The following is a 12,611-nucleotide window of genomic DNA, read 5'->3' as shown; positions in this document are numbered from 1 at the left end:
GGATTCAGACAGACCCACATTTTAGCTCTTCCCTGCCTTTTAACCATTGACAAATAACATTTCTGCATCTTGGTTTACTCAACTGAAAATGTAGAGGCTAGTGGTATCTTCTTAATGGTTCATGTGAAAGTTAGATGAATATATGCTATCAAATGCTTAGCACTGGGTCTGGCACATAAGATATACCGTGTTAGCAGTGACTGGCATGATTTTGCTATAACTGCAGCTACTACTTCCACCACTTTTATCTTAGCCATGGTAAGAGAGGTTGGGAACCACATCACAGGAGCTGGAATTACCTGCATTAGATTCCTCCCTAAAGCTCGTTCAGTTCTTTGAAGATTATGGTAGAGAGAATAGGTTAAAAAACTAGGCTAGCCACTTGCATTATGAATTGAGGCTGGCAGTAGCTCATTTTCATGCAAATATATGCAGACATGGAAATAAGGCTGCCCCTGCTAACCCAGCACCCATGACCCACCAGACAGATTGCCTGGGACTTCTCTTGTATGCTTTACTCTTTCTCCTCATGATAAAATGAAGCTGAAACATCAAAGCAGTTGAGGCAAGGCTCTCTGACTGGATACTGAGAGAACTTTGCAGAGGAAACCTGTTTGTTCCTTGAGGCAACAAAGCCTGTTGCTGGAGATCTGTGTGCTGACCTGTCTTTAGAGCAGTTAAAATTCATATTCTTAATCAATGAGAGACCAGAAGATGGGAGAGGTCGAAAGATGGGAAAGAAGGAGCAGAGAGTGGACATCATACCATGCACCCCAAGATGCACAGGAAGTGTCTGCTTCATCATCCAAAGGCATCTGAATGTAGCTCCTCTTCTTACCATCAAGAATTTCACCTCAGAAAAAAAAAAAAAAAAAGAATTCACCTCAGAACTTCCCTGGTGGTTCAGTGGCAAGACTCTGTGCTCCCAGAGTAGGCAACCTGGGTTCAATCCCTGGTCAGGGAACTAGATCCCACATGCTGCAACTGAGACCTTGGCGTAGCCAAATAAGAAAAAAAATTCCGTCTTACGTCCTTGGCCACTCGTATAACCCAGATATCTCCTTCTCCTTCGGGATAATTTGCACTACATCCAGTTCTCTGTTCCCTATCTGCCCAGTCTTGAGCTGGTCGTGATGCTCTTAAACCTTGGGAAGGATCTGCACTCCCCAGCATTTGGGGGACGGAAGGGCTGTCTCTCATGCGGAGCAACCTGGCAGACTCTTTCCGGTTGTTTTTCAAAGCCAGAGCAGTTCACAGTGTGCGCTGGTCTCCCCACATAGCAGAGCCAATTCCTCTAAAAATAGCTTTCTTTCAGAGAACCCACAGCGAGACAGTTCACTGCAGATTTTCCTCGAAACTGAGCTGCTCCCTGTCGTTTCTCTGAACCCACTCCAGCCTCCAGCAGGGATGATTCTGGGAAGAGCGAGAGGCCCACACGGTCTTCGTTCTGTGGTCCTTATTCCACCCTCCTAGGTCCTCAAGGATTGAGAGGGACTCTCAGTACCTAGAGCTCCTTCTTCATCTCTGTCCCATCTCCTTCCATTTTTACTCTTTTACCCCACTTAGTGTCATTCCTGTCTCATGCCCTCAGCTCTAACAAATAAATTCAGCTTCTCAAGAAAGATTATTGTCGTTCAGTTGCTAAGTCATGTCCAGTTCTTTGCAACCCCATGGACTGTAGCCTGCCAGGCTCCTCTGTCCATGGGATTTTCCAGGCAAGAGTGCTAGAGTGGTTGCCATTTCCTCCTCTGGGAGATCTTTCCAACCCATGGATCAAACCCATGTCTCCTGCATTTGCAGGCAGATTGTTTTACCACCAAGCCCAGAGAAAGGTTGTGGATGGACTCAGATGCCAACTCATAAATCAGGGCATCTAGGGAGAAAGGTAGCCCCACTCTGCACCTGGCCTCACCTCGGCCCTATTGTCTATCCACAGTGGAGAGATAAACAGTGGTTTATCTGCTTAACAAAGCAAGTGTGTGTCTACAACACTGGTCACCAGGGAGATTTTTAGAGAAATTTTTTAAAAAGCAGCCAGCAGAACAAAAGGGTTAGAGGACTCTGGGCATCACCAACATCTTGGATTCTTCAACGTTCTGAGGACACTGGGTTTCTGGGGGACTGCCATGTGGAAGGAGGGGGATGGGGTGGGTGGGGACAGGCGGAATAAAGGGGAAGCCAATCAGGCAGCAGAATAATTAAGAACAGAGCCTTGAGATAAATAGCCCCGGGGTGTTTTTTATTTTATTTCTTTATATTTGGATGCGCTGGGTCTTTGTTGCTTTGCAAGGACTTTCCCTAGTTGCAGCAAGCAGGTGCTAGCTCTCTAGTTGTGGTGTACAGGCTTTTCATTGTGGCGGCTTCTCTTGTCGCGAGCATGGCCTTTAAGGAATGTGGGCTTCAGTAGCTGCAGCACATGGGCTTAGTAGTTGTGGCTTAGAGGGCTCTAGAGTGAGGGATCAATATTTTCAGCACACAGGCTTAGTTGCTCCTTGGCATGTGGAATCGTCCCAGACTGGGAATCAAACCTGGATCCCCTGCATTGGCAGGCAGATTCTCAACCACTGGACCATGAGGGAAGTCCAGTCCTGGGGTTTGAATCTTGCTTCTGGCTCTTTGGGTACCTGTCTTAACAGCTCAGGGCTTCTCAGGTGGCTCAGTGGTAAAGAATCCACCTGCCAAAGCAAGAAGATGCAGGAGATGCGGGTTTAATTCCTGGGTTGGGAAGATCCCTGGAGGAGAAAATGGCAACCAGTATTCTTGCCTGGGAAATCCTGTGGACAGAGGAGCCTGAAGGGCTACAGTCCATGGGGTCACAGAAAGTCAGACACAACTGTGCAACTTAGCGCACACGCACGCTTAACAGCTCAGGGTTCTCTCAGTTCCCATCTTTGCAAAGTGGGGCTCATCATCCCCACTAGAGATTCTCCATGAGGGTTAAATAGCATACTTGTGTGGGAAATTAGCACAGTGTTTGAAAACTACTAAATGGAATCCGAAAGGGAAAAGCTGATTCTCGTGTCACATATGTGACGTGATAGAAGGCTTTAGTTTCAAGTTCTCATTTTTTTTTCAGCATTGATGACAAAGGTTTCTCTGTTAGAGGCGTCTGAGAATATGCATCATAATAAGGGCAAACCTGACCCTGTGTCGGCACCTCTGGTTTCTGTAGGGAATGCCAGGAACTCTGCACAGTTGGTTAGGAATGACTCATGCCACATATGCCCACATGCTTCATCTTTGTTGTTATTTTTTAATATCTGTTTAATTTATTTGTTAATTTGGCTTCGCTGGACCTTAGCTGTGACATGCAGGGTCTTTCATTGTGGCACACGGGCTCACTGGTTGGGGCGTGCAGGCTTGGTTGCTCTGTGGCCTGTGGGATCTTAGTTCCCCACCCAGGGGTAAAACCCGCATCCCCCGGCGTTACAAGGCAGATTCTTGACCACTGGACCACCAGGGGAGTCCCATGCTGTTTCTACTTTCATAATACGACTTGCTTTGTAGCACTGTTGAAGGAACACAACGAGCCAGTGTGCAGAGGACGGCGTGTGACGTACAGCAGGCCCTCAGTAGATGGTAGCTGTCCATCATCATCGCAGCCAATGCTCTAACCCAGCTCCAAAACCTCTTTATCAGGTGACTTGCTGCCATGGCCCTGCTCTGGCTGTGTCCCTGCCAATCCCTCTGGCATCACGTTGACTTCTGTGTTGCGAGAAATGTATTGTGCTCAGCTGAGTGTTTGCAAATGACAGATCATTAAGGAAGCACCGAGGAACTAGGGCAAATCAATACAGCGCACAAATGGCTGAAATCCCCATCAGATGTTCCCATTGTTTCTGGTGCCGGAAGATGCTCAGATGTTTGATTTGTATGTTTGTTTTTATGCTAGTTCTATTAAATCAGTTTGCAGCCTGAAGAATGTTTGCCAAAGAAAGACACACGTGCCAGTTAAGAGAGACTGAAGACAGCCGCTGGCTTCAGACATCCCAAATGTGACAGTTTTTGCTAATGTTCATGCTTCTCTTTGTCCGTCACACTGAATTTTTGTCACGGGAGCATGGACCTTTGCATGCTTGTTCCAAGCTGTGTAAAACCCACCAGAGGGCACCTACCGTGTAGAGCCTGTGGCCGCGGGGCACACACACCCCCCAGAATTCCCCCCTTGACCGAGGGGCCGTTTTCCTGAGGATGAACAGGCAGTACTAAAGGAATGGCGATGCCTCGCTGCAAATGGTATTCAGCAAACTGGTGACTGAGAGTGCAGGCTTTCCAATTGGATGAACGTGAGTCTGAGTCCCAGCTGTAGCTTTTCCTGGCTTTGTGAACTTGAACTAGTGACTTAAACTCTCTGAGCCTCAATGTTCTCATGTTTAAAGTGTGAACAGTGATAAGGAATAGGACCTGCCTCCAGGAGGTGTAAATATTTAGACCAACCTGTGCACAGCTCTTAGCCCGATGCCTGACTTAATAAGTACAGGCTGATACATATTAGCTCTTACTGTTGTTATCATTCTCACCCTGGCTTTAACTTTACATCTGAAGTACACTGACCAACTCTGGAGCCCCCTGAGGCAAGGCTAACCCACATCATGTCCTGGCCTTGGCACTCTATAAGGCGTTGGATGTCCAGCTGGTACCCACAGCAGCGTAAGAGGCAGAGAGACTGCAGAGATAAAGACCCTCCCCAGAGTGTGCAAGGGTAAAGAGTACAGGATACACAGCAACGTCCCAGCCAGGGTTAACAGACTAAGATCAGAATTCTTTGTTCTTTGTTCAACGTCACACCTTTGCACTCTGCATACATTTTATAAACACACACACGCATATATATATATATATACACACACACACACTTTTCCCAACCCAAGGATCCAGCCCATTTGAGCCACCAGGGAAATCCCCATACACACACACACACACACACACACACACACACACACACACACATCTATATTCCACCTTCCCTCAACTTCTACAGCCTTTTTGACAAAATACCTACTTCAGAGGGTACATGATGTCTCTGGATGACAACTGGGATCCTCACCGCTTAAACTTTTCTGGGACTTTGGGAAAGCTACCTTGGTCCCTGGGCCTCAGTTCCTCCATGTTTTCAGAGAAGGCAGAGCCTCCACTGGGTAGAAAAAGAAAGATGCCATCTCTGCTCTTAAGGCTCTGTCGCCCTGGATAGGCTATTGGGTCCCTGTAGGTTTTATTTTCCTCATCCACAAAATAGGACCAACACAGCTTGCCTGCACAGTGTAAGGACTCAAAGAGAGAAACAGACGTAAACCAACTCGATTCCATAAAGGACAGCTCTTCTTGTTATATTAGCAATAAAATCTTAGCTCTGGCACCCCTCACTAAGGTGGACGTTATTTCTTACACTCTGCGCAGGCAGCCGGCTGACCTGACTTGCATGTGCTCCTGGCCTCAGCCGGGAGCGGTGGGTCCTCTTGCAGGAGTGGAAGGGGTTGCCATCATTACAGTGAGTGGTTCTCTCCAGAGGCATCCTCCAGCCCCCAGCCCCCTGCCAAAGTGGCAGGTGAATCCCAGGATTCCTGGAGAGCATTTGCCACCCGACTGGCCACCCCAGTGGTCCACAGAGTTGCTGCCTTGGCTGAGAAATTCCTAAACTCTGCTCAGCTGGAAGATGAGAATGTCCTTGGACCCTCTCAGTCAAGGCGGCCTGCCCAGATCTGCCGCCTCTGTGGGTGGCTGTATCCTGTAGCTCGCAGCCTCTGCAACCTCGTGGCATGCTTTTTGGCTCACTGTAAGCCAACCAGGCCCCTGTCCAGCCATCCTGTGCCCACGAGCCCAGCAGAGCACACCCCCGCCCGCTCCAGCCCCACAAAGGCTCTCTTAATAGACTGTGGCAGTCTCATTTGTAGACTTGATTCATCCGGCAGCCAGGAATGATCTGTCCTGATGCTCTTCTCTCCTCTCACCCGCCCTTCCTCATTCTCCGCCCCCACCCCTCACCCGCTTCCTTCCGCCTGGAGAGTGATTTGTCTGTGTTATGGGTAGGCCTGACTAACCATTCCACATTAGCAGCTAAGATGTTGTTTGAAATGGGAAAATCGCTGGCAAACTGCTCCATTAGTGACTCCAGTAACAAATACTCTCTTTCCCCCACTGAAGACGAGATTGCAGGGGCACGAATTAATATGACTGTCTCCCCTTTTCCGCAGTGGGGATTACTCTTCAAGATGAATGGGTTCATCCCAGCCAGAAATGTGCTTCCTCTAGACGTAGCCTCCAAGGGAGCCAGCTCCTCCTGTCTCTTCCTTCTGCTTCCCCCAGCCTTCCCCTCCACACACACACATATCTTTTTGTGTGTCTTCCCAGCGAAGGGTTGGGGGCTCATCCATGCCAAATGAGGAGGTGATGAAAAGATCCGCACCTCGGAGAGACGGGAGATGGATGAGGAGGAGATGCTGAGTCCTCAGCCTGGGCCAGGCCCTCATTCATCACCTCTAATAGACGGCCCTGCCTCCCGCTCATGCCCGTTTCCCACCACACCTGTTCTTGGTGACGGGAAGTCATTTGAGAGATGAAAGAATAAAGGACGGAGAAGCATGCTCACTCCCTACGCTCCTTCTCTTCCGAGGAACCTGTGGACCCTGAGCCTGCAGCTTCTCTTGTTCTTTCTAGAGTAATAGAGGAGGAAGCATTTCAGCAAAGTCTGTAAGACAGTAAAGCCACAGACTGCAGCAGCAGCCGCCCCAGGGGAATGGTCCATTCTGGGCCCCTGGGGCCCTCCAGATGTCCAGGAGCCAGTTTGGGGAATGTCAGGCTGGGAGCTTAAAGACTGGTAGACTCCATCATATTAGAACAGCCAGTTAAAAACCCAGAAACAAATATTGAATCATTAGGTGTACACCTGAAATTAATATTAAGTTCTATGTCAATTATACCTCCAATAAGAAAAGAAAAGCCCAGAACTGAAGTCAGCCTTGGTCATGTCTGCCTGTGCAGCATGCCAGCAGTAGGGTACTTGAGGTTTTAACTGAATGGTGACTTGCTTCCAGCATAGACAGGCAATGCTATCTGTCCATCTCTCTCTGCTCATCCTTCTCTTTATCGCTTTGGCTTTTTCAGCCCTCTGGTTACTTCCTACAACCTTTCCTGAAGATGACAACTGCTTCCCAAAGACAGCTTGTCATCAGCAAGAACCAAATGTGCTCAAGGAGAAGTCATCTTTCCTAGCTTTCTCCCAGGGGAGTTAGACCCTGGGCTGGGCACTCCCAGACACCAGAACATGAGTCTCTGGCTTTTGGACAGCGTTTACCGAGTCTCTCTTGTCCAAGAAGGTGTGCCATTGATGGGAGAAACCATCCTGTTCTCAAGGCCCCCGGCAACCACTGGTTGATTAATAAATGGCTGATCGACTCTTCTCTGCTCTGTTTCCCAGACGCCTGGAACAGAACTCCATCAAATCCATCCCAGCCGGAGCCTTCACCCAGTACAAGAAACTGAAGCGCATGTGAGTCTCCCCAGCGAGAAAGGACGCCAGATCTTTTCAGTTTGGGGGGTCATAGGTATAGTGGGCAATCTCCCCAGATAAGGAGCTGCATGACCATGCTCGGGAGAGCTCAGTGTTAGGCCTGGAATGTCTCCCAAGACTGGGAGGTACGGCCTGAGTGTTGCCTTCAGATGGGGAGGTGTATGGGTTCAGGCATCTCAGAGCTTAGGCGTCTCCAGCTACAATGCGGTAAAGTTATCTGGGTAGGAGGTGGGACTGCATTGGCCTAAACAAGGTCCCATCTCACTCTTTACTGCCCTCTGGCTTTGGGGATGTGGACCTCAAGTAGGCGCTTCAGTAGAGATGTGACAGTGACTCCGTATCATCCCACAGCACCATCACCAACACCCGTACCACCATGCACACATTCAGCTGACAAATGCTTAGCAGGTGTCCACTGGGTGTAGAGAGCTGTGCTGGCATCTATGGGTAGAAGACACTAAGATGAAGTCTGCTCTGATGGTGCTTACACATTCGAGTGGGAGGGCAAATATCAGAAATTGATCAGTACTAGAAACTATTGGGTTGGCCAAAAAGTTCGTTTGGGGTTTTCTGTACCATCTTATGGAATAAAATAAAAGAAAGGAAGGGAGTCATGGAGAGGCCATCCCCAGGAGGGTTGGCCCATGAAACCCTCTGTGTGTGGGTGACCTGAAGGAAGGAAGGGAGGGAGTCTAGATGAGTTCTCAGGATGGTTTGCACAATAGTGAGGCAGAATGGAGTGAATGAAAAGGAAAGTGGCGGAGATTGTGCAGGAAAGGTAGGTAAGGGCCAGGTCCTATGGACCCTTTAGACCCATGGTCAGGACTTTCTAATCTTTCTAAGTAAGATAAGAAGGTTAGATCATCACACTCAGCTGTGATGATCCGAATCATTGCCATTACCACCACATCCAGTATTATGCCATCACAACATCCTACCAGGACCTGGTGACACCAGCGTGACTCACAGCATCTGAGCCTCATTGCCCTCATCCCCACCATCGTGGCAACGTCATCAGCACCGCCCCTCCCCTTCACACGACTGCCATGAGCACTTCTCTGTGAGTCCGTCAGAGTGGGGCACTCTGAAGGGAGGCTAGTAGCACTCAGACACATCCGCAACCATTGCCATCATACACACGAAGAACCTGGGAGGGGGCTCTCATCCCTTTTCCAACCTAAAAAATCATTTATGATAGCCCAGTAATCACGATGCTATTTTCATTGCGTTTGCTTCCTTCTCTGCCCTGACAAAGGAAGGAGAGAGAGCAGGTAGAAATAGGCATGGGCTTGGTTTTGTTCCCTTCCACCGCAGGCTGATTCATCAGTCTCCCTTGAGTAGGAGGGCCTACATTAAAGAGGTTAAGTGTCTGCTGGCTCCTTTTATGTTAAAAATAAACACCCCTGAGAAACAGTGGCATTGTCAGGCTTTACCCTCAGATATCAGGAAACCAACTTCCCATCTCCCTGGAAATCCAAACCAAACAAGATTTTCTCCTGGTATAGTTCCAGAAGTAGAAACCAATATAATGTGCCAGCCCTGAGCACATTCTCCTTCCCCCCACTAGGCAGCATTCCTGTTGCAGGGGCTGTATAAATATAGGCCTTAATATTTAAAATCTTAGGCCATTCATCTCCCGGTCTCCCTGCTTTCCCAGCTCATTTTCCATCCCCACCCTCCCAATTCATTTTTAAAGCCCAGCTTGATTATGCAGCCAGATAGTAATTTCAGTGAAAAATGACAAATTCATTCACTGCCCCAACCTCTATCTCTTGCATGATTTAAGTGACTACTCTAATTTTTTGTGAAGTCCAGGTAATTTAGAACATGGCTATGTTTTACTGCCCTTTCTCCATCCGCTTAGAACTGCCACGATCTGTGCATTCAAAATTCATAAGACCTTCTCAGTTATGACCTGGGGAGTGAATTTCATTTTTGATCATTTTGATGCTATTGATATTTACTATGATGCTCTTTTTTTCCTTCCCAAGAGGATGGTGGTAGGAAAGAGAGAGCACTTAAAATTTTTTCTGACTAACGTCAGAAATCTAGACTGAAGTGCAAGGGCTTGGGAGATGTAGGGTCCCTGGAGAAAACAGATTTTAAAACACAGAGGGTGAATTCCTCCCAGGAATATGTGACCAGTTTATCTCTACTATCTCACAGGATGTTTTCCTCCAACAATGAATGAACCACATCCTCTTCTTATCTCCATTCCAATGACAAAATAAAAGTTTTCCTGATAGAATGGCTTTGTCCCTGAATAGAATGAATTTCAAGTGGTCAGCTTAGTGTAAAAAAAGTATTTCCAGGTAAAATCTAGTATAAAGGTTGTTCTGTGGTTCACTCACTCAGTCATGTCTGACTCTTTGCGACCCCACGGGCTACAGCATGCCAGGCTTCCCTATCCTTCACTATCTCCCAGACTTTGCTCAAACTCACATCTGTTGAGTCAGTGATGCCATCAACCATCTCATCCTCTGTTGCCCCCTTCTCCTCCTACCCTCGTCAGGAGAGGAAAAGACTCCAGCATCAGGGTTTTTTCCCAATGAGTTGGCTCTCGCATCAGGTGGCCACAGTATTGGAAGTTCAACTTCAGCATCAGTCCCTCCAATGAATATTCAGGGTTGATTTCCTTTAGGATTTTTTTTTTTTTTTTTTGATTTCCTTTAGGATTGACTGGTTGAATCTCCTTGCTGTCCATGGGACTCTCAAGAGTCTACTCCAGCACCACAGTTTGAAAGCATCAGTTCTCTAGTGCTCTGCCTTTTTTATGGTCCAACCCTCAATTCATACATGACTACTGGGAAAAACCATAGTTTTGACTATACAGACCTTTGTTGGCAAAATGATGTCTCTGTCTTTTAATATGCTGTCTGGGTTTGTCATAGCATTTCTTCCAAGGAGCAAGCATCTTTTAATTTCATGGCTGTGCTCACCATCCACAGTAATTTTGGAGCCCAAGAAAATAAAGAGTAGGAGGGATTAGGGAGGATGCCAGTCTTACAGGGCTGGTTAAGCGGGAGCACTGACACTTAAAGGCCACACCTTCAAGATGTTGAGTTCTTTCCCTCCCATGCTCTTAGGCAGAGCAATATTCCACAAGTTCCACCAACTTCTAGTGTTTTAAGCTCATATTCCCCACTTGACCCTCATCAGCATTGGAAATTACCACCTCTGTTCTGAACAGCTTGCAAAGGCCACTTCTTCTCCATCATCCAGGGGACTGGGGTAGGTTTGAGACTAACCATATTCTGAAATACTGATCTCAAGTACAACTCAGGGACCACCTGCCTTGGAATCACCTGGAGATTTGTTATGTATGCAGGTTTCTAACCCCAGTTCCCCAGCTGGCCAAATCAGACTTTCTATGGGTGTGTTTAATTTTTTTTTTTTAATCTTTTAGCTTCACTTCGTGGCATGTGGGATCTTAGTGCCCCAACCAGGGATCAAACCTGGGCTCCCTGCATTGGAAGCATGGAGTCTTAACCACTGAACCATCAGGGGAGCCCTTGTGGGTGCATTTTAATAAACTTCTAATGGGGTTTGAGAACCACTAGTCAAGGGTGACCCAGACACCAGGAATCAGCTCTGGGACCACCTGATGTGGACTGGGGGAGGGGGGGGGTCAGGCGTGGAGATGGGTGGGCACTCAACCTTCCTAGGCTGCCTTCCTGTCCAGGGCCACCACCCTCTGCACCCAACTCGATGAAATAGAAAGGAGACTGGAGATGCCAGTTCTGTGCCCAAATCGCTGTGTCTGATCACTTATCACTCCTGGTCCTTTACCCCCCATGGCTGCTTATTTCCTTCCTACAGAATTAAGAACCACCACAGTCAGTTCCCAGCTAAACTATCACTTCTCCAGTGTCTGCGTGCATGCATGCCTGAGCACTCAGTCATGTCCGACTCTTTGCGACCCTACAGACTGTAGCCCACCAGGCTCCTCTGTCCATGGAATTTTCCAGGCAAGAACACTGGAATGGGTTGCCATGCCCTCCTCCAGGGAATCTTCTGACCCAGGGATCGAACCAAAATTTCTTGCGTCTCCTGCATTAGCCAGCAAGTTCTTTACCAGCTGAGCCACTGTGGGGGCGGGGGGAGCAATCCCAGGTCTACTCCCCAGCATCTTCAAATCATGAGACATCTCACCTTGTCCTTAGAGAAAAATGCTTCCAGAAGTTTAGTTGTGAACTTAAAACTAATTTGCACTGACAAGGCTAAAGAGGGCTTCCCCACTGGTCACAGAATTTTCTCTCACATGGTAAAGGGCTCAGGACCTTGAAGGGACATCCCACTAGGAATGTCACCAAAAAAAAAAAAAATCACCAAACAAAACAGGCTTTCTCACTGGAATGATCTAAGTACAGACTGTGCACTTGCCTGAAGTGCCTTACTAGGCAGCCATACTGAGGCCCAGCAAGATTAGGGTAATCTGGGGCATTTGCTTGTTAAGACCCTTATACAAAAAAAGAGCTCTGAAGAAAAGCCTGGTATAAGCTGATGAGTTTGCGAGCACAATCTGTGGATTTGTTAGAGGCGCTCTCTCCTGCTCAAGGGATAAGCCCACCAGCTGTGCTAAGAAACGTTAACCTGAGAAGTAGCTTTCAACTCACAAGCCATGGAAACAGGGAGCGAAGGGAGCAGAGACCTAAGCGCAAGTTGTCGGGCAGCCCTTCTGAAGGCTAGTTTCCCAAGTGGTGCTAGTGGTAAAGAACCCGCCTGCCAATGCAGGAGACATAAGAGACAGGGGTTCAATCCCTGGGTCAGGAAGATCCCCTGGAGGAGATAATAGGCAAACAGCTCCAGTGTTCTTTGCCTGGAGAATCCCATGGACAGAGGAGCCTAGCAGGCTACAGTCCATAGCGTTGCAAAGAGTCGGACACAACCGAAGTGTCTTAGCACACACATGCAGAAGGAGTAGAGAAACAGGCTCAAGGAATGCACTTAAGAGGCTAGGAGAGCCGGGCGTCTGACCTCGCTGGAAGCAGTTGCTTAGACATGCTTTCTTCTCAATATTCCCATCTCCTCCTTGTTGACCCTCCAAGGCCCCCAACTTCCCCTCTTTTTCACAAAAGCAAAGACCCATTGATTTATTTTGTTA

At 48.0% G+C, this 12,611-nt stretch overlaps 1 protein-coding gene across 1 annotated transcript in view; it reads left to right on the top strand.

The window, feature by feature from the left end:
* Positions 1–12,611, top strand: part of SLIT3 (slit guidance ligand 3) — a 717,795-nt gene that overhangs the window by 567,011 nt on the left and 138,173 nt on the right. Inside the window, exon 10 of the mRNA XM_070357383.1 lies at positions 7,415–7,486. Within this exon, the coding sequence (XP_070213484.1) occupies positions 7,415–7,486 (72 nt within the window). The remainder of the gene's footprint in view (positions 1–7,414; positions 7,487–12,611) is intronic.

This window comes from Bos mutus, chromosome 20 (genome assembly GCF_027580195.1).
Source record: "Bos mutus isolate GX-2022 chromosome 20, NWIPB_WYAK_1.1, whole genome shotgun sequence".
In the NCBI taxonomy this organism is placed as follows: Eukaryota; Metazoa; Chordata; class Mammalia; order Artiodactyla; family Bovidae; genus Bos; species Bos mutus.
This window is presented reverse-complemented; position numbering and strand designations above follow the sequence as displayed.